This window comes from Schistocerca cancellata, chromosome 6 (genome assembly GCF_023864275.1).
Source record: "Schistocerca cancellata isolate TAMUIC-IGC-003103 chromosome 6, iqSchCanc2.1, whole genome shotgun sequence".
In the NCBI taxonomy this organism is placed as follows: Eukaryota; Metazoa; Arthropoda; class Insecta; order Orthoptera; family Acrididae; genus Schistocerca; species Schistocerca cancellata.
Genome location: NC_064631.1, coordinates 711,422,001 through 711,444,509, shown reverse-complemented (window position 1 = coordinate 711,444,509; position 22,509 = coordinate 711,422,001). Strand labels below are relative to the sequence as shown.

General features: G+C 46.6%; 1 protein-coding gene across 1 annotated transcript in view; it reads left to right on the top strand.

Annotated features, from left to right (window-relative positions):
• The window catches only part of LOC126088488 (doublesex- and mab-3-related transcription factor 2), a 105,337-nt gene that overhangs the window by 68,199 nt on the left and 14,629 nt on the right, over positions 1–22,509 (top strand). The window contains exon 3 of the mRNA XM_049906628.1: positions 12,039–12,175. Coding sequence (XP_049762585.1) covers positions 12,039–12,175 — 137 coding nt within the window. The remainder of the gene's footprint in view (positions 1–12,038; positions 12,176–22,509) is intronic.

Sequence of the window (22,509 nt, the reverse complement as noted above, 5' to 3'; positions counted from 1 at the left end):
CATAACATAATAATGTAAAATACATAGCAGTATTACTACGAAGAACAATATCGAGTAGAGACAAACTCCGATGCAGAGGTGCTGAGTCGAGCAGGTCGAGCCGCGAGCTGTATTACTGCGTGAGCTAAGACCGCAGAGACCAGAGTGACACCTGAGTTGCTTTGCTCAACGCTCTGGCTAGAGTCGAGAACGGTGGGGTGAGCGTTGAGCGGGCGAGTTCCGAGGGTGGGGGGAGCGGTGAACTCACCCACTCCGATACAAATCGTCCGTTCCCTTGCGAGCAGGTTGTTGCAAGTAGTTCCTATGTTATCCGCTAGGTGGCTCTCTGTCCTGTTGCTCGCATCAGCTGCCCAGAGGGCAGGACGTGCGACTGAAACGATCGCCGACAGAGTGCGATGCGAAGTTAAGCTGCGCCAGACACTGCACGCGGCAGACGACGCACAGAGACGGCACGGCATATGTGAAACACAAAATCCAATGGGGCACTGCACAATGCAGGCAGCCAAGGTAGAAGCAGGGCAGAGGCCGGCGCTGGCTGTGTTGTGTGGCGTGCTCTGTGCTGTGACCAGCAGAGGCACTGCTGATATGCTCCGTCTCTCTCTCTCTCTCTCTCTCTCTCTCTCTCTCCCGTGGGAAACGTTTGGAGCTACCATTCTTTTTTTCTGAATCACTGATTGTTCACTCCTTTGAAAGATTCAATTCTATGAATCAGTTCAAGAGCGGATCCCCCATCTCTAGTCTGCTGCCCGGGAATCCCCCCGTCCTTTGCCCGCTCCTCTGTGCGCCACCCAGGAAAGTGGCCACTCCAGCTTCCAGCTCGCCTCTCCCTGCTGCCAGGCGGAGGCCAGCGCCCCCCACGTCCGGTGCAACAACGACCCTCCCCCCCTCTCCCCCCCCCCCACCATCCTGTGCCACTCACGGTGCGCGTCCGCAAATGATTCTGTCTCTCCATCTCGGTTGTCGCCTGCACAATCCTAGGACGCAAATTCGCCAAACCACTGACCACAACCCTTACTAAATGTTTACCTAAAGTGTTATCGCCCAACTGGTTGGCCGTGCGGTCTAACGCACGGCTTTCCGGGCGGTAAAGAGCGCCGGTCCCCGGCACGAATCCGCCCGGCGGATTTGTGTCGAGGTCCGGTGAGCCGGCCAGTCTGTGAATGGCTTTTAGGCGGTTTTCCATCTGCCTCGGCGAATGCGGGCTGGTTCCCCTTATTACGCCTCAGTTACACTATGTCGGCGATTGCTGCGCAAACAAGCGTACACCACCATTACTCTACCACGCAAACATAGGGGTTTCACTCGTCTGGTGTGAGACGCCCCCCCCGGGGGGGGGGGAGGGGGGGCACCGGGGGCCGTACGAACCGCACAATAACCCTGGGTTCGGTGTGGGGCGGCGGAGGGTTGAAGTGGACTGCGGTAGTCGTCGTGGGATTGCGGACCACTGCGGCTGCAGCGGGGATAGAGCCCCTCTATCGTTTCTAGGTCCCCGGCTAACATAACATAACATTGTTATCAGTAGCAATCATCGTTAGCTGAATCACTTAAGAAAATAATATTAAGGATTATAAAACTTACAAGGGAACCTCCCTATCGCAGGCCCCTCAGATTTAATTATAAGTTCGCACAGTGGATAGGCCTTGAAAAACTGAACACAGATCAATCGAGAAAACAGGAAGAAGTTGTGTGGAACTATGAAAAAACAAGCAAAATATACAAACTGAATAGTCCATGCGCAACATAGGCAAGGAGAGGGTGAGCTCAGGAGTGCCGTGGTCCTGTGGTTAGCGTGAGCAGCTGCGCAACGAGAGGTCCTTGGTTCAAGTATTCCCTCGAGTGGAAAGTTTAATTTTTTATTTTCAGTTTATGTCACAAACTCTTATGTTTTCACCACTTTTTTGGGAGTGATTATCACATCCACAAGGAAACCTAAATCGGGAAAGGTAGAAGAATCTATTTACCCATTCGCTAAGTGTACAAGTCAGGTGGATCGACAACATATTCCTGTCATGTGACGCACATGCCGTCACCAGTGTCGTATAGAATATATCAGACGTGTTTTCCTGTGGACCTTGCGATCAAATGTTTTCAGTTCCCATAGAAGAGGCACGTCCTTTCGTCGACGGTTTCGCGGTGCGGTCGCAAAACACAGACACTAAACGTATTACAGTGAACAGAGACGTCAATGAACTAACGGACAGATCATAATTTTACGAAAATAAAGAAAGTAAACTTATCACTCGAGGGAAGACTTGAACCAAGAACCTCTCGTTTTGCAGCTGCTCACGCTAACCACGAGCCCACGGCGCACCTGTGCTGACATTATCCTTCATGTTGCCTATCTTGCGCATGGACTACTCAGTTTGTATATTTTGCTTATTTTTTCGTAGTTCCACCCAACTTCTTCCTGTTTTCTTGATTGATCTGTGTTCAGTTTTCCAAGGCCTATCCACTGTGCCAACTTATAACTAAATCTGAGGGGGGTACGATGGGGAGGTTCCCTTGTTAGTAATGTTCTTCATACTTGGGATGCGACCCGAAATTAATATCGAAATATATTTTGATAATAGTAACGTGTTTACTTGACAAGTTCAAAATGGTTCAAATGGCTCTGAGCACTATGGGACTTAACATCTGAGGTCATCAGTCCCCTAGAACTTAGAACTACTTAAACCTAACTAGCCTAAGGACATCACACACATCCATGCCCGAGGCAGGATTCGAACCTGCGACCGTAGCAGTCGCGCGGTTCCGGACTGCGCGCCTAGAACCGCTAGACCACCGCGGCCGGCACTTGACAAGTACAAAGGAATATTCAAACATAGCATGAAATGTAGCAAAGAAAATTCTTATCGTCTATCTTAAGGATACTTACTCGTATGTGACGCAACTAAAGTGAATTGTTTGTGTGGTGTACCCCGATACTGCGTGTGTTAAGACATCTGAGTACTGCTAATGTAAACATCACATAAGACTACCCCCCCACCTTGTACTCCTCCAAATTACAGTTATGAGCTAAGACGTAAGGTAAAGAAATCAATAAAACTAGCGTGCATTGTGATAACACTAGAAAAGAAAGAAGGGTATGTATAAGTATGTTATTTGAGACAAGAAAAAACTGTTACCTAGCCTGACCTTTTTTGTGTTAGCGTGCTGTCCAGGCATATCCAGTCTCTCACCAATGTAATTCGTGAGTGCAACTCCTGTGAACATCACCCACCCAAGGAAACAAATTTTCAGATACCACTGTCGACATTAATTCCTCAGTAATGATATGAGACGAAAGAAACAGTATGACTTCCACGGGGTTGTGAGTACATTTATGTTAATACATATTGAGAGCTAAAAGAAAGGGATGGTAAGAGACATTATATCCCTCTAGCGTTGTCATCACGCTGATTATTAAGGCCACAGAGATCCACGATAAGGCTTTGCACCTCGTGATGACGCGCCATTGACAGGGTCCGTTGGGTTGCGTGCCGGTATTCTTTTCCTTTCGTTGTTATCGTTGTTCCTCCCAAGGGAAATTCGCCATCGCACCCCCCACCCCCCACCCCCTTCCCATCAGATTTAGTGGTAAGGGGGGCCCAGTGGAGACCGTCGAAAATTGAATACAGATCAAGCATGAAAACGGGAAGAAGCTGTACGGAACTGTGGGGAAAAAAAGGAAAATAGAAACAGTGAGCTGTCCAAGAACAAGAAGTATAGTACAGAGCAGCTTGCCCGCATCTCGTGGTCGTGCGGTAGCGTTCTCGCTTCCCACGCCCGGGTTCCCGGGTTCGATTCCCGGCGGGGTCAGGGATTTTCTCTGCCTCGTGATGGCTGGGTGTTGTGTGCTGTCCTTAGGTTAGTTAGGTTTAATTAGTTCTAAGTTCTAGGCGACTGATGACCTCATCAGTTGAGTCGCATAGTGCTCAGAGCCATTTGAACAGAGCAGCCTGAAACAATAGAGGCGTCGTGGGTAACTGGTTAGTGTTGGACTGCCGCGTTCGACGATCCGTGTCCAAAACTCAGTGACAATTTTTTTCTCTCTCTCTCACTGTTCGCTGTATTCAGATTTGCGTCCGTGTCGTGGTGTTACGTCCGTTTCCAACAGCGAGGTGTAACGAATGGACCCGTAATTTGATTCTGCACAACTACTCTATTAGCAGCCGAAGGGAAGTGGCTTTCGAATGGCAACCGCAAACTTTTGATGACACGGCGACAAGTCAACCGAATCCTCGTAAAAGACGTCTGGTGTGTCACACACGGCATTAGTAACATTACCTGTGTCATATGATAGGACCTAATTTCTACGTGTGGTGAGTGCGTGTGATATGCATCCTTGCCCGATATAGGTGTTCGTATGAATGTGCGTGCGATGACTCCCAAGGAAATGATGAAAACATAATAGTTTGTCACATAAACTTCAACAAATGAACGCAAGTTTCACAGTCACTCAGTTTCTTTTTGCTCCGTCAAAATATATGTTTTCAACGTTTTTGAAGTTGCGTTCCGTTTTGGAAGTTTCGACTCTTAAACTCCTTTGTTGTAACATAGCTCACATCCGTTTATTTGTTGTTTTCGTTTCTGTGAGACGTCTATGTCGTATTTCGCCTGCTCTCGCTATTCATCACATTTACTTGCGACGTTAATGTATTCTCAGCACATGACTGATACTCCATAACCAGTGTTTAGTATGACAACTACGAGACTACAGAAAAAGAACAAACATTCCAATGACCGGACGGACAGTTTATAAAGTTGCGAAAAAAAATAATAAAAAGAAGTGCCATGAAGGGTAAAAGAACCCGGCTCGCCCACTTCGCAGTCCAGTGCTGTGTCCGCTTAACCACTACGCCACGGCTCTTGAGCTTTCCTCGAGCTTGCACTTGTTAAGCTTGGACCGTTCACTGTTTGTACTTTGCTTTTTTTTTCATAGTTCAGTACACCTTCTTCCTGTTTGCATGCTTAATGTGTGTTCAGTTTTTCACGGGCTATGCACTGGACCAGCTTACCACTAAATCTGAGGGAGGTGCAATGGGGAGGTTCCCTTGTCCGTAAGCTCTATCCTTAAATTTGTCAGCGCATGTAAGTAGTTGCTCCGGATTGATTGCGCTGCTACATATCTACATCTACATCTACATCCATACTCCGCAAGCCACCTGACGGTGTGTGGCGGAGGGTACCTTGAGTACCTCTATCGGTTCTCCCCTCTATTCCAGTCTCGTATTGTTCGTGTCGGTATGCTTCTGTGTGGGCTCTAATCTCTCTGATTTTATCCTCACGGTCTCTTCGCGAGATATACGTAGGAGGGAGCAATATAGTGCTTGACTCCTCGGTGAAGGTATGTTCTCGAAACTTTAACAAAAGCCCGCACCGAGCTACTGAGCGTCTCTCCTGCAGAGTCTTCCACTGGAGTTTATCTATCATCTCCGTAACGCTTTCGCGATTACTAAATGATCCTGTAACGAAGCGCGCTGCTCTCCGTTGGATCTTCTCTATCTCTTCTATCAACCCTATCTGGTACGGATCCCACACTGCCGAGCAGTATTCAAGCAGGGGGCGAACAAGCGTACTGTAACCTACTTCCTTTGTTTTCGGATTGCATTTCCATAGGATTCTTCCAATGAATCTCAGTCTGGCATCTGCTTTACCGACGATCAACTTTATATGATCAGTCCATTTTAAATCACTCCTAATGCGTACTCCCAGATAATTTATGGAATTAACTGCTTCCAGTTGCTGACCTGCTATTTTGTTGCTAAATGATAAGGGATCTATCTTTCTATGTATTCGCAGCACATTACACTTGTCTACATCGAGATTCATTTGCCATTCGCTGCACCATGCGTCAATTCGCTGCAGATCCTCCTGCATTTCAGTACAATTTTCCATTGTTACATCCTCTCGATACACCACAGCATCATCTGCAAAAAGCCTCCGTGAACTTCCGATGTCATCCACAAGGTCATTTATGTATATTGTGATAGCAACGGTCCTATGACACTCCCCTGCGGCACACCTGAAATCACTCTTACTTCGAAAGACTTCTCTCCATTGAGAATGACATGCTGCGTTCTGTAGTTACGAGTGGAACTGCACTCGTAAGAATTTACAGCCTGAGAGGAAGAAGTGCGAAGTTATGATATAGCCGACTTAGCATCTACTGTGTTCGGTCCAGAGTTTTGGTTTGTTATGGGGTACTTCCTATTTCTCCACTCCCAACGTCTCAGTAGTCCGCCCACACACAAGGGCGTGGTGGTACCGTGACGTACTCAAATACGTGCCTCACCTATGCAAATTATTTCACTTACACGCCGGTACAGAGCATCCGGTGACTGGTTTGCACAACGAAGTATGTCCATCGCATATTAAAGGCAATTTGCGTATATGCAGAATCAAACACAATAATGCCAGATGGACTGGCGTAACGGGTCTACTATCATGTGTCGGAGGGCCGGAAGTCCTGCCACCTTTCGCGGACACCGTTGCAGCATTGGACAGGCCCACGTGATATGCCCGTTGCAGCACCGTCCAAGGGAGCTAGCTGCGGCCGTGCTATGAAGCCCGAGTATCTCTGACCTTTACTCTATATCGAATCTCGGGCTGTGTGGGGAATCTGAATCAGTGTCCGATACCAGATCTCAGACGTGTTCTGTAGGTCACAAATCATACGACAAAGTAGGTTAGTCAAAGTTTCGTACGTTCCTCAAATTGTTTGTGGGATGAAGTGAAGTGTAGCGTCATGCATTATTGTGGTACCCTAGTCAAAAAGGGCACGCCAATAGGGTTTACCATTCTCGCCAAATGTTGGTGACCATTCAGCCTCCCTTCAACAGTTACCACATCAGTGTTGTCGCACCGGCCGAGGTGGCCGAGCGGCTCTAGGCGCTACAGTCTGGAACCGCAAGACCGCTACGGTCGCAGGTTCGAATCCTGACTCGGCGCGCTGCTGCTACGGTCTCAGCTTCGAATCCTGCCTCGGGCATGGATGTGTGTGATGTCCTTAGTTAGGTTTAATTAGTTCTAAGTTCTAGGGGACTGATGACCACAGCAGTTGAGTCCTATAGTGCTCAGAGCCATTTGAACCATTTGAACCTGCCTCGGCCATGTATGTGTGTGATGTCCTTAGGTTAGTTAGGTTTAAGTAGTTCTAAGTTCAAGGGGACTGATGACCTCAGAAGTTAAGTCCCATAGTGCTCAGAGCCATTTTTTGTCGTTGTCATATCCAGTGGCTTCCCACACCCTGATTTCAAGATTTGGTGTGGTAATAGTCTCGAGAAACGCTCCTTCCTGTGACGTTCCACCATGTCGTCTACAGACGCGCTTGCACTGCTCTGACCGCAGCGAACAGAAGCGAGACTCATTGCTGAACACCGAAGAATCCCACCAAATGTTCCAGTTGACTCTTGGCTTTGCATCACTTGAAGTCTCTGTTGTCAGTGATGTGATGCTAGGATAAAAGACGCTTGGCAACTCCAGATCCCTGCTGAGCTTTCAGTGATATGGTCCCGTCAGTGGCGACTGTTTGGATATCAGTTGTTGCCACCTGCCTATTATACAAAGCCAACTGAACTATCCTAAGACGTGCGGGCGGGAAGGAGCGCCTGGTCCCCGGCACGAATCCGCCCGGTGAACCGGCCAGTCTGTGGGTGGTTTTTAGGCGGTTTTCCATCTGCCTCGGCGAATGCGGGCTGGTTCCCCTTATTCCGCCTCAGTTACAGTATGTCGGCGGTTGCTGCGCAAACAAGTTCTCCACGTACGCGTACACCACCATTACTCTACCACTCAAACATAGGGGTTACACTCGTCTGGTGTGAGACGTTCTCTGGGGAGTCCACCGGGGGCCGAACCGCACAATAACCCTGGGTTCGGTGCGGGGCGGCGGAGGGATGAAGTGGACTGCGGTAGTCGTCGTGGGGTTGCGGACCACTGCGGCTGCGGCGGGGACGGCGTCGTTTCTAGGTCCCCGGTTAACATACAGTACAATACAATACAATCCTAAGATGTCGCAGTCCAGCCCTTTTGGAAGGGACTTGCCCTACATTGTCGTCTTCACTTGATCTCATCACGAGTGATTCTGCAGTAATTGCATTATAGCCAGCTGTATGTGCGAACTGTCGCTATGATGCTGTAACGCTGGAAATGCATATCCTCTTATTTCCATCTGGTGTACTCTAATTTTTTTCCTTGTTTTGTTACCTCAAGATATGACATTTCTGTCTCTTTTTATATTGTAATTGTTTTACTGTTTGTATATATATATATATATATATATATATATATATATATATATATACACTCCTGGAAATGGAAAAAAGAACACATTGACACCGGTGTGTCAGACCCACCATACTTGCTCCGGACACTGCGAGAGGGCTGTACAAGCAATGATCACACGCACGGCACAGCGGACACACCAGGAACCGCGGTGTTGGCCGTCGAATGGCGCTAGCTGCGCAGCATTTGTGCACCGCCGCCGTCAGTGTCAGCCAGTTTGCCGTCGCATACGGAGCTCCATCGCAGTCTTTAACACTGGTAGCATGCCGCGACAGCGTGGACGTGAACCGTATGTGCAGTTCACGGACTTTGAGGGAGGGTGTATAGTGGGCATGCGGGAGGCCGGGTGGACGTACCGCTGAATTGCTCAACACGTGGGGCGTGAGGTCTCCACAGTACGTCGATGTTGTCGCCAGTGGTCGGCGGAAGGTGCACGTGCCCGTCGACCTGGGACCGGACCGCAGCGACGCACGGATGCACGCCAAGACCGTAGGATCCTACGCAGTGCCGTAGGGGACCGAACCGCCACTTCCCAGCAAATTAGGGACACTGTTGCTCCTGGGGTATCGGCGAGGACCATTCGCAACCGTCTCCATGAAGCTGGGCTACGGTCCCGCACACCGTTAGGCCGTCTTCCGCTCACGCCCCAACATCGTGCAGTCCGCCTCCAGTGGTGTCGCGACAGGCGTGAATGGAGGGACGAATGGAGACGTGTCGTCTTCAGCGATGAGAGTCGCTTCTGCCTTGGTGCCAATGATGGTTGTATGCGTGTTTGGCGCCGTGCAGGTGAGCGCCACAATCAGGACTGCATACGACCGAGGCACACAGGGCCAACACCCGGCATCATGGTGTGGGGAGCGATCTCCTACACTGGCCGTACACCACTGGTGATCGTCGAGGGGACACTGAATAGTGCACGGTACATCCAAACCGTCATCGAACCCATCGTTCTACCATTCCTAGACCGGCAAGGGAACTTGCTGTTCCAACAGGACAGTGCACGTCCGCATGTATCCCGTGCCACCCAACGTGCTCTAGAAGGTGTAAGTCAACTACCCTGGCCAGCAAGATCTCCGGATCTGTCCCCCATTGAGCATGTTTGGGACTGGATGAAGCGTCGTCTCACGCGGTCTGCACGTCCAGCACGAACGCTGGTCCAACTGAGGCGCCAGGTGGAAATGGCATGGCAAGCCGTTCCACAGGACTACGTCCAGCATCTCTACGATCGTCTCCATGGGAGAATAGCAGCCTGCATTGCTGCGAAAGGTGGATATACACTGTACTAGTGCCGACATTGTGCATGCTCTGTTGCCTGTGTCTGTGTGCCTGTGGTTCTGGCAGTGTGATCATGTGATGTATCTGATCCCAGGAATGTGTCAATAAAGTTTCCCCTTCCTGGGACAATGAATTCACGGTGTTCTTATTTTAATTTCCAGGAGTATATATATATATATATATATATATATATATATATATATATATATATATATATATATATGCATTTATGTCGATGTATAATTGGTTTGTTTCGTAAATATTATTTGTATTTTTACGCTGGGTCTTGCCTAGGGAAAACTGCTATCGAACGATTACATCGATAGGTCGTGTGAAGAATCAAAGTGTGTAGGATCTTTGGTAGTGTTAACTCTGCCGCGTGGAGCGCGGGCTGAGCAGAGTGAGTCTGGCTGGAGTAGCGAGTGGAGCAGGTGTGTTGTGTAAAGCTCCCGCGAGTTGCCGCGATTTCGGGGTTTGGCAGCATGTAATTGCGCTCGACTTGCGATGATAGTTTCTGACACGGTGTCGCGGACGGGAAGCATTAGCTGGCGCACGTCAAGAGCCCGTTTCGCCTGGTGACCGTGTCGAGAGGATGGCGCGCCAACATCCAGCTTCTGCAACAGCGACGGCCGACAATGAGTGACTGTCGCCACCTCCTCGATCGACGGCTTCAAACCTTCAATCAACCAACAAGGAAGACTGGAAGCACGTAAAGTTTTAGAACTGTATGGCAGACCTCAGCTTTTCAAACTGTACCATTTTCGTAACTATAATTACAGCAACTTAGCATGAACATTTGTTGTTCATTGTCCCAATTGCATTACCAAGCAGGGTCCCTTCCTTTTCCGGAATGAACCCGAGTGTCGTTGAAATTCAAACGCCAGCATTAAAATAATAATATAGCATTTCACTGCTTTAATTTCAAAGTTCAGTTAAAGTTTTCATAGCTGGCTACAATATTTAGATTACACAAGCACGAATTAAGAGTGCGAGTTTTGTTACCGTATTTTAGCATACCTGTGACTGCAGCTCAGCTTGGTAGGTAGTAAATTTTACTATTGTTAATTGTTCAGAATCGTTTAATTCAAGTTCAACGTTAAATCTCTTCTTTCTAAATTGCGTAGATTCAAGTAGCTTTAGAAATGATTGTTGAGGTAGTCCAAGACTAACTGTATTTTACTGAATTTCGATGTGCTGCAGAAAGAAAGCTCACTATTAACTTCAGTCACTAAATTAACTTTCGATTTTCCTGTTTTATTAATTCTTTTGCTAAATTAAGTCAGAGTGTAGCGAAATTTATTACTTCTGACAAACTTTCAGTTTTCACACTGCACGTGTCAACCTTCAGTTGCCACGCTTCTAGTGCTAATTATATGTGTAATAATCTTTCTTTTCCAGTTACTATAGTAATTGTCCTTAGGACTGGCGACCATAATTTCCCCCAAATCTCAAATATCTAATTACCACTAGTTGATTGTTAACGAAACGGCTGCACATTTACTTTCTTTATTAACTTTACTCCTTTTCAAAATTAATTTCCACCAGTTTCATTTGCATTTTTCCTTTCATTTAGATGTAACCCTTTCCTCCCTCTTTACCGACAGGTTAACTTCGGTGACGATTGCTTTTCCCAAATTTCCATTAGGTACACGCGGTTTAATTTTTCACGGTCATTAAGGTCGATAAGTGAGGGGGGGAGGTTACAATGCTGCTACGGCCCCCATACCCACGATTCCCTTTCTCAAACTCCGAAAAATAGTTATAAGCTGCACGTACACATCTTCTGGACATTCTGTTTTACAATGGCCACTTGAAAAGTACCAGCAACGTTAGGCAGATCCAAAAGCCGTCGTCTACTCACACCATTCTTCATCTGTCGGTTCAAAATGGTTCAAATGGCTCTGAGTACTATGGAACTTAACTTCTGAGGTCATCAGTCCCCTAGAACTGAGAACAACTTAAACCTAACTAACCTAAGGACATCACAAACTCCCATGCCCGCGGCAGGATTCGAACCTGCGACAGCAGCGATCGCGCGGTTCCAGACTGTAGCGCCTAGAACCGCTCGGCCACTCCGGCCGGCCTTCATCTGTAGGAATGGCTTTTATCTAGACTGAAAGAAAAGATCTCTTAAGGATGCAATTTTAACTAACGTATCCCACAGGCATGGAAAAACTGTCGTTTGGTAGCGTTCGATCAAAGTGTTCGTGCGTGTGGTCTGAGGCGTCTTGTCACGGTTCGCGCGGCTCCCCGCGTCGGAGGCTCGAGTCCTCCCTCGTGCATGGGTGTGTGTGTTGTCCTTAGCGTAAGTTTAAATTAGATTAAGTAGTGCGTAAGCCTAGGGACCGATGACCTGAGCAGTTTGGTCGCATAGGGCTTACCACAAATTTCCAATTTTTCCAGTGTTCGCTGTGAAGCTCTCTCAATTCCCGTTAGTTTATTTAAACAGAAAGAAACCTGTGCTCGACAGATAAGGAACTGGACTCTGCGGTGTGTTGCAGACAGCAGTCGAGCGAGGACAGCCCGGACGTGAGATCTCGCCTGCAGTCAGCCGAAGCGCTGCTGGCCCAGAAGCGGCTCTACCAGAAGCACCTGCGCTCGCTCCAGCAGAACGCCATTGCGAGAGACCTTCTGCAAGGTGAGCCAGTTAAGTTTCTTCTTCGTGTAAAAAACAGTTTTATTTCAGAATGAAATTTTCACTCTGCAGCGGAGTGTGCGCTGATACGAAACTTCCTGGCAGATTAACACTGTGTGCCGGACCGAGACTCGAACTCGGGACCTTTGCCTCGAGTCTCAATCCGGCACACAGTTTTAATCTGCCAGGAAGTTTCATATCAGCACACACTCCGCTGCAGAGTGGGAAAATTTCATTCTGGAAACATCCCCCAGGCTATGGCTAAGCCACATCTCCGCAATATCATTTCTTCTAGGAGTACTAGTTGTGCAAGGTTCGCAGAGGAGCTTCTGTGAAGTTTGGAAACTAGGAGACGAGTTGCTGGCAGTACTGAAACTGTGAGGACAGGTCGTACTGGGTTAGCTCCGTTGGTAGAGCACTTGCCCGTGAAAGGCAAAGGTCCCGAGTTAGAGTCTATGTCCGGCAACACAGTTTTAATCTGCCAGAACATTTCAATGGTTTTATTTTTCAAAATACACTATCTGATCGAAAGTACTGGACACACCTCTGCAGAGCGGAACTGACCACTAGATCTCTTGAGAGGCGGACCCGTCAGTATAAAAGGTGGCGGGCGTATTGCGTTGTCACTAAAGTAGCAGTAACAGCAGACTGGGTCGATTAGGAGATTTCAGTCACTTCGAACGTGAACTAGTCATCACCTGAGCGACAGATCCATCAGCGACATTTCAACACTTCTAGAGTTGCCCAAGTCGACTGTCGGTGATTTGATTCTGAAGTGGGAAAGTGAAGGAACAATCATAGCTAAATTAAGATCAACCAGGTCTGAAATACTGACAGACAGGGACCGTCGAGAATTGCAGACGGTAGTTGTAAAAACAGCCTGGAATTAGCAGAAGGAATCACTTGTGAGCGCCAAAGTGCTACCTCCACTCCAGTTTCTACAATGACTGTGCTTACGGAGTTAAAAGGCGAGGGAGAGTTTTAGTTTTAGCGAATCAAAATTCACGAAGTAAATAAGTATTTTTTATTCATCCGTAACCATTTTCCACGCAAAAATGAGAACATGGATTTTCTCGAATTACAGCGCCAACTACCAAGAATCAAAACAAATGTTTAAGACAAAATGTACGTAGTTTTTTATGTAGAATCTGATTGTGCAATAAAAATGGGGTTCCCATTTGAAATTTTTAAATTGCCTCCCGCCCCACCCCCCAGGGGGCGGGGTAATTTTAGCACCAGCAAGTCACCCTCGAAAATAATCAACATTGAATTCTACACGTTTTTTCGTGTGAAGCTTATTTTTCGTTGGTTTGTCAACCTAAAATTTATAGCCTCTTATTGCCGATTCAGGAATTGGGCAGCACGTGACTGCCCCAAGCCTCGCGGATGGTTCATGTATTAATCTGCTTGAGAGTTTGCCATAATAATTACTTTAATAAATAATAAGTTTACTTGAAATTTCCATTTTACATTACCTTAGTCATACTAACGTTCCCATCTCACGACTTTATGAAGTAATAACAAACTAACGTTTTGTGATTAGCGCTTTTCCGGATTTTTAACTTAATTCTGAATAAGTAAGATGTCTATGAGAAGTCACAGTTGTATAACAATTTTGTAACTGTATGGTAAGTCACGCTGCAGAATGACGAAACTGCGCCTGCCGAGCTCTTACGTTATTCTTTCCAGGCAGTGTCGTATTGTCAGTCCCTGTCAGATTAAACATATCTAGGATTTAGTACCTTTATCCGATATATAAGGGTAGGAACTGGCCGTTAGTGGCTTCCAGAGGTTGCTTAATGATTGAGCCACACCAGAATATCTCTACAGTAATAATACACTACTGGCCATTAAAATTGGTACACCAAGAAGAAATGCAGATGATAAACGGGTACTCATTGGACAAATATATGTACTAGAACTGACATGTGATTACAAAAAAATGGTTCAAATGGCTCTCAGCACTATGGGACTTAACATCTATGGTCGTCAGTCCCCTAGAACGTAGAACTACTTACACCTAACTAACCTAAGGACAGCACACAACACCCAGCCATCATGAGGCAGAAAAATCCCTGACCCCGCCGGGAATCGAACCCGGGAACACGGGCGTGATTACATTTTCACGCAATTTGGGTGCATGGATCCTGAGAAATCAGTATCCAGAACAACCACCTCTGGCCGTAATAACGGCCTTGATACGTCTGGGCATTGAGTCAAACGGAGCTTGGATGGCGTGTACAGGTACAACTGCCCATGCAGCTTCAACACGATACCACAGTTCTTCAAGAGTAGTGACTGGCGTATTGTGACGAGCCTGTTGCTCGGCCACCATTGACCAGACGTTTTCAGTTGGTGAGAGATCTGGAGAATGTGTTGGCCAGGGCAGCAGTCGAACATTTTCTGTATCCAGAAAGGACCGTACAGGACCTGCAACATGCGGTCGTGCATTATCCTGCTGAAATGTAGGGTTTCGCAGGGATCGAATGAAGGGTAGAGCCACGGGTTATCTAAAATGTAACGTCCACTGTTCGAAATGCCGTCAATGCGAACAAGAGGTGCCCGAGACGTGTAGCCAATCGCACCCCATACCATCACGCCGGGTGATACGCCAGTATGGCGATGACGAATACACGCTTCCAATGTGAGTTCACCGCCAAAAACGGATGCGACCATCATGATGCTGTCAACAGAACCTGAATTCATCCGAAAAAATGACGTTTTGCCATTCGTGCACCCAGGTTTGTCGTTGAGTACACCATCGCAGGAGCTCCTGTCTGTGATGCAGCGCCAAGGGTAACCGCAGCCATGGTCTCCGAGCTGATAGTCCATGCTGCTGCAAACGTCGTCGAACTGTTGGTGCAGATGGTTGTTGTCTTGCAAACGTCCCAATCTGTTGACTCAGGGATCGAGACGTGACTGCACGATCCGTTACAGTCATGCGGATAAGATGCCTGTCATCTCGACTGCTAGTGATACGAGGCCGTTGGGATCCAGCACGGCGTTCCGTTTTACCCTCCTGAACCCACCGATTCCATATTCTGGTAACAGTCATTGGATCTCGACCAACGCGAGCAGCAATGTCGCGATACGATAAACCGCAATCGCGATAGGCTACAATCCGACCTTTATCAAAGTCGGAAACGTGATGGTACGCATTTCTCCTCCTTAAACGAGGCATCACAACAACGTTTCACCAAGCAACACCGGTCAAGTGCTGTTTGTGTGTGAGAAATCGGTCGGAAACTTTCCTCATGTCAGCACGTTGTAGGTGTCGCCACTGGCGCCAACCTTGTGTGAATGCTCTGAGAAGGTAATCATTTGCATATCACAGCATCTTCTTTCTGTCGGTTAAATTTCGCGTCTGTAGCACGTCATCTTCATGGTTTAGCAATTTTAATGGCCAGTAGTGCAGATTGTACTGTTGAGCAGTGTATGCATCGGCGTTTGTTTAAATGTAACAGGATGCATATCGATCCGATTACTAGGTGTATGCACCTGATTATTAAGACACCATAGATGGTGTCGGTGCTCATCTGTACATCATGCGGGGACGTTTAGCTCAGCGGCCAACTCGGTGCTATTCTAGGAGAACACACTGCTGGAGTGTTAAAAGTTCTCACCTAACCAGTGGTTCCGCCCGAAGACGCTGTCCGCTCGACAACAAAGTGGAAAATTCGGAAATAGTGGGCGGACACGTGCAGGATAACGGCCGAGAGCACAACTCGCTCCGAACGAGCCTTGTATACAAGGGGCCGACAGTCGTGTGTACGTGTGTGAGGCCGCGGCGTAGGGATTCACAAAGGTTTCTCTTTCGCGAAAACAACACGGTTTTAGTGCGGCGGTCCTTTCGGCGTGCGGGCCGTCATATTGTCGGTCGGGAGAGGTCGTAAAGTGGAGTTTATTTTGCCGCTCCACTTCCTCCGGTAGTCGCCGGCTGCGGACAGCTTGCCGCGGCCCCCGTGTTTATAAATACTCGATAAGTGTCGTGTGCCGCGCCTCCGCCCGCGTCCGAAACAAAGGGATCGGCTTACGGTCGGGGCGAACTGGGTGCCCGCTACCTGCTGCAGCGGGGCGGCCGCAGTGTTGGGTGTCCCCTGGGGACCGCCGCGGACGGTGAGGTCGAGAAAGGCGGGGGTCATTTCCGGGAGTGTTTACGTTTAATCCCTCGGCCGAGGTTTTCTGCTTGTCTAAAAACTTTCCAGTATTTTACAACTTATTAACTCACGTTTAATTACTCTCTAGACATACCGAGTCCACGAGGAACTAGGTTCTCCTGTCAGCGTACGTGATCCGTGAAAGAGTGCGAGTTAGTCTATTATCTGGTGAAAGGTAGATTAGGACTTAACCCGTCCTCCCACCATGTTAACTCTTCCTCGCACTTTCTTAGCTGTTTTTCGCCTTGATGTTCGTCTTTTCCCTATCTGTGTTTCCCTAGCCTTATGTTTCTAGGGTGTCGATTTTAGTGCATTGCAGAATGGCTGGCTCATCCTTTTTTTATTCTTGCAATCAGCCAGCCCAGGTCATTAACTACATTATTTTAATTCCTTCTACCGCTTTTTTCTCTTTTAGTGCACGTTTTCCCCTTTTGGCTTGCTTTTTAGTTTTCTCTTTCAGTGCGATTTCCAGTTCGTTTTAGGTCTTTTTACTTCCCCAGACTTTTTTCGGGAATGGTTTTAATCAGAGACCTATTCGAATGAGGAAGAAGGAAATGACGACCCAGTAGTTTCATCTACATCTAAATGATTACTCTGCTATTCACAATAAAATGCCTGGCAGAGGGTTCAATGAACCACCTATACCGTTCCACTCTAGAACGGCGCGCGGGAAAAACGAGCACTTAAATTTTTCTGTGCGAGCCCTGATTTCTCTTATTTTATCGTGATCATTTCTCCCTATGTAGGTGGGTGCCAACAGAATGTTTTCGCAATCAGAGGAAACTGCTGATTGAAATTTCATAAGAAGACCCAGTCGCAACGAAAAACGCCTTTGTTTTAATGGTAGCCACTCCAATTCACGTATCATGTCTGTGGCACTATCTCCCCTATTTCGCGATAATACAAAACGAGCCGCCCTTCTTTGAACTTTGTCGATGTCATCCGTCAGTGCCACCTGATGCGGATCCCACACCTCACAGCAATACTCCAGAATAGGTTGGACAAGCGTGGTGTTCAAATGGTTCAAATGGCTCTGAGCACTATGGGACTTAACATCTGAGGTCATCAGTCCCCTAGAACTTAGAACTACTTAAACCTAACAAATCTAAGGACATCACACACATCCATGCTCGAGGCATTATTCGAACCTGCGACCATAGCGGTCGCGCGGGTCTAGACTGAAGCGCCTAGAACCGCTCGGCCACTACGGCCGGCAAGCGTGGTGGAAGCAGTCTTTTTAGTACACCTGTTGCACCTTCTAAGTATTCTGCCAATGAATTGCAGTCTTTGGTTTCCTCTACACACCACATTATCTATTTGATCTTATGACTTCACAAGACGGTAAATGACAGCATCATCTGCAAACAATCTAAGACGACTACTCAGACTGTCTCTTATGTCGTTAATATAGCTCAGGAACAATAGACGGCCTATAACACTTCTTTGTGGAACGTCGGGTATTACTTACTCGATGACTTTCCGTCTATTACTACGAACTGTGATCTTTCTGACAGGAAATCACGAATCCAGTCGCACGACTGAGACGATATTCCAGTAGCACGCAGTTTAGTTAGAAGTCGCTTGTGAGGAACGGTATCGAAAGCCTTCTGGAAATCTAAAAACATGGAATCAATTCTATGCGAACGAGGCATATTTTATGTTAGGCAGGCTATTTGTCGAGATGTGCAAGGAAAACAGCGACACGAAAACAACGGAGCAAATCAGCTGTCGCCGAACACTGGCTCGAGTGTAATAATGAAAGTTTTTTACGACCACGCCAGTATCGTCTGGCCACTGGTGCTTAGAGCCAAGTCCTTGGGGCAGCGTGAATACGGAATCTGTCGAAATAAAGATGTCGGAAAATTTCGATTTAAGTGAGTCTTAGGATCTGGCATTCGATTTATAAGATCTCGCCGGTAATATCATTCGTCAGAGTTGGAGCACTTATAGAGAATGTGCGTTTTACGGAACAATAATGCGGATTCCGAAAAACAAATGAGTAACAAATGCGTGTCAACGGGCGTGCACTGCACAAGCTGACTGGATTCCAGGCAGCGGTTACACATAACGCAGGTCACTGTACCTAAAGAAGACGGCTTGGCCATAATCGAAATATGGTACAGAAAATTGGAGTTAATAAATAGTTTTCAAAAACGATTTTTGTGCAGATGCACAAAAACTATGGATAGTCTGTTGTAAAATTCTGAAACACGTTTGGTGCTCGTGTGTTATGACACTTACTGAGAAAGAAAATCCCTTCTGTGCGAATAAACATGTATAAAAAATAAAAAAATAAAAAAAAATGAGCCGGTGAAACCCAGCTCGCTCTGTTTGTCAGAGAGACCCAAAAAGCAGAAGATACCAGCGGCCACGTTCATGTCGCACTCCTTGACTTCCACAAGGCATTCATTATAGTTCCAAATTGTCACATGATGAACAAAATATGATCGACTGGAATGCCAGACCAGCTATGTGACTGGATTGAAAAGTTTCTAGCAAACAGAACATGTCGTTCTGAACGAATAGAAATCCTCAGACGTAATATCAGCGCCGGACGTACGACAAAGAGGTGTTATATGACCATTACTCTTCACTGTTTCATATACAGGGCTCACTAACGAACTACAGGAACAGGTTTCTGAACGGAAACGGAGGAGAAAAGGTCCTATGAACATGTGCCCGGAAATGCATCGTTGGCATGGTAGATGAGGACTGGAAGTTCCTCTGACCATGTGCCCTGTATTCCTTGTGTTTTGAAGGTGTACTGTAGACACCGAATGGTTCGTAGCAAAGAGGCCTGACAACAGAAATCCCATAATTGTGGCACTCTGGTGCAAAAACCATCGACAAAATACTGCCCGTAGAGGGAAATCCTCTGCTGATAATCCTTGCGTTCTTTGCAGGTGATAAGGGTAAAAGCAGTTATCATGAACGATACACATAATCGTACTTTGCCTTACACAGTGTTGGCGGGCCACTTCCCTAGAGCTTGTATGAGACTTCGTCTCAACATCCTTTGGAGCCCGGTCCTCCAAATCTGGTGTACGCTCAGTCGGCCGCTTCCCTCCACGTTCATCTGTCTGAAAGGACCCATGATCGCACAAACACCAATAGTTGTGTGATGTGGTTGGCGTCTGTGAGGGTACTTACTTTGGTATAGCCGTGCTGTCTCTCGACCGTTTGCATCTGACTGGCGTACACAAACACCATATCGGCTTGTTCCCGACCTGAATACCGGACCATTCTGCTGCTTAGTTGGTTGGTTGAGGGGACCAAACAGCGAAGTCATCGGCCCCATCGCATTATGGAAGGATGGGGATGGAAGTCGACCGTGCCCGTACAGAGGAACCATCCCGGCATTTACCTGAAGCGATTTAGAGAAATAATGGAAAACCTAAATCAGGGTGGGCGGAGGCGGGTTTGTACCGTTGGCCCCCCCGAATGCGAGTCCAGTGTACTAACCATTGCGAAGTCACTGTGCTGCTTAAAGGACGCTGCGTCAATCACACAGCCTGGAACACACAAGGAATACACGACACGTGGTCAGAGGAACTTTCATTCGTCAGCGCCATCTGCCGTGGCAACGATTCATTTCCGGGCATACGTTCGAAGGACCTTTTTTCTGCTATTTCCAGTTAGGAATTCGTGCCTGCAGTTTGTCGGTCTTATTAATGCTCACGCCTTATAAGTGAACTATTAGGTAAGTGAACTATTGGGTAAGTGAACTATTAGGTAAGTGAACTATTGGGTAAGTGAACTATTGGGTAAGTGAACTATTGCGTAAGTGAACTATTGCGTAAGTGAACTATTGCGTAAGTGAACTATTGCGTAAGTGAACTATTGCGTAAGTGAACTATTGCGTAAGTGAACTATTGCGTAAGTGAACTATTGCGTAAGTGAACTATTGCGTAAGTGAACTATTTGGTAAGTGAACTAGTGGGTGTTCCATGAGGCTTTTCACGAACGACGCTGCTGCACACAGAGAAGTCGGAACACTACAAGATTGTAGCACCTGCAGAGTATCGACGTTAGGTGCAGGGCTTGACGGCTGACCTTCAGTATAAAAATAAATGTCACTTATTGTACACAAACATGCAAAAAGATCCATTATCATATGATTACACGATTGCAGAACTATCACTGGAAGCAGTCATATCCATAAAATATCTAGGAATATGCGTACCGGAATGATTTAGAGCGGAGCGACCACATAAAATCAGTCGCAGATGCGGCGACGAATGAGAGACCCACGAAGGAACGGATACTATGAAAGATTGTAAAAGAAAGCCATATAGATCTTAAACGCCCCAAAATTTCAAACGGAAGAAAGAGGGTGTCAAACTGAATGATACCTGGATTCCGATGCTGAAAGTGTACACCAGTCTTCCAGCGTAGGGTGATAACAATACCTGCCAACAGCAACCAACAACGGCTAACTGCACTACAGCAGGGGTTCCCAGATTTTTTGCACCACATGACATTTTTAGAAATCTGGGCATGCCACTATCTACATCTACGTCTACATCGATAAAATCACATTTAAGTGCCTGGCAGAGGGTTCATCGAACCACCTTCACAATTCTCTATTATTCCAATCTCGTATAGCGCGCGGAAAGAATGAACACCTGTATCTTTGCGTACGAGCTCTGATTTCCCTATGGCTTGTGAGGAACGGTACGGAGTAGGACTGTTGATATTCTTACAAATATGGGGAACCAGATATATCGATATTTTAAAAAATCATTATTATCGACATATAAACGGAAGAAGTATCGACGTACATGGCAAAAAAAATCCGCTGCACATTGTAAATATACTGCCAGTTTTAGAGCTGTATATTTAACAATTGATTTATTCTTAGATGTTCTGTACAGCAACATGCTAGCAGCTTACTTATCCTCCTTAGGGCAAGAAATGAAAAGAAAACGATGCACGTTCAAGCTTGGCGATAGCCACTTTGCTGACAATGGCAATTGCTCGTAAGTGGCACAATAAAAGGTGTCCGATAGGTCTGTCATTCGGATTCGACACATATCGGATTTGTCTGGTACACTTCAAGTCGACTTCCCTGTTCTTTTCATCTCTGCAAACGCCAGAGACCTAGCAGCTCCAGTGTCAAAATTGCGTGGTGAAGTTAAACGTTGCTTTTTCTGTGGGAGCGCCAATTGCGTCAGCATTTCCCCTCACGCGCCTCCGATCACCCCAAAGACCAATCTTGTCGTCATGGGGACTAATGAACACATCTCTACGACTACACATACGGGCTAAAAGCACTGCAAATCGTAAGTAACACTGAACGATATTTTCGCCTCACGAAGTTTGTGCTATAAAAGTTGATTCTAATCTGAAAAACAAGAGAAAAACATCAGAAAGTGTAACATAATAACTACTAAATAATACATTCATTATATGTATAAAAAGAAACATGTCTTACAGGCTCCTGAAGATGCTACACAAATAAGAGGCGAAACGAGTAAGGCAATAAAAAAAACTGCCTTTCATTTACTAGCAAAGACGGCACATACATCCATGAATGACCAATCTTGTCATTTAGATTTTTGTTCATGAGTCTTTGAAGAATGCCGATGTGAAGAAATAGCACACTAGTTACGTTAAAGTTTTTTTACGCAACTGGTATGCTATTTCTTCACATTGGATGTCTTGTTATTCCATTCACACCACCAAACGCCCTGTGCAATGGGACTACTTCTTTGTGCCATGTATACTCGCTTCACACAGTCAAAGAACGAAGAAGCTCATGAAAGCTCAAAAATTAGTAAGACTCCTTCAAACAGTGAAAGTGAAATTATGTTCTTCTACAATTTCAAATGAACTACTTTGCGAAAAAATACAATATAAAATAAAAATATCAGTACTCGAATTCGCCATTTCGATGTCGATATATACGTATAACGTTGCAAGAAATATCGCCGGTATGTATCGATAGTTTTTGTAAAAGTTATCGATATATCAATATTTTATCAACCGTCGTAGTAGGGAGGGAACTATTTTCGCCCTCTTGCTCACCCTTATAACGTAACGTGCAACAAAGACAGTAACAATAGCAACGCGTTCACTGCGTAATAACTGTTGAGCCCCACATATCGCTACACCACACAAGTTTGCAGCAGTTGCAAAGCAGCACGAAAACTTTCGCATTATCACCAAAATCTGATCAAA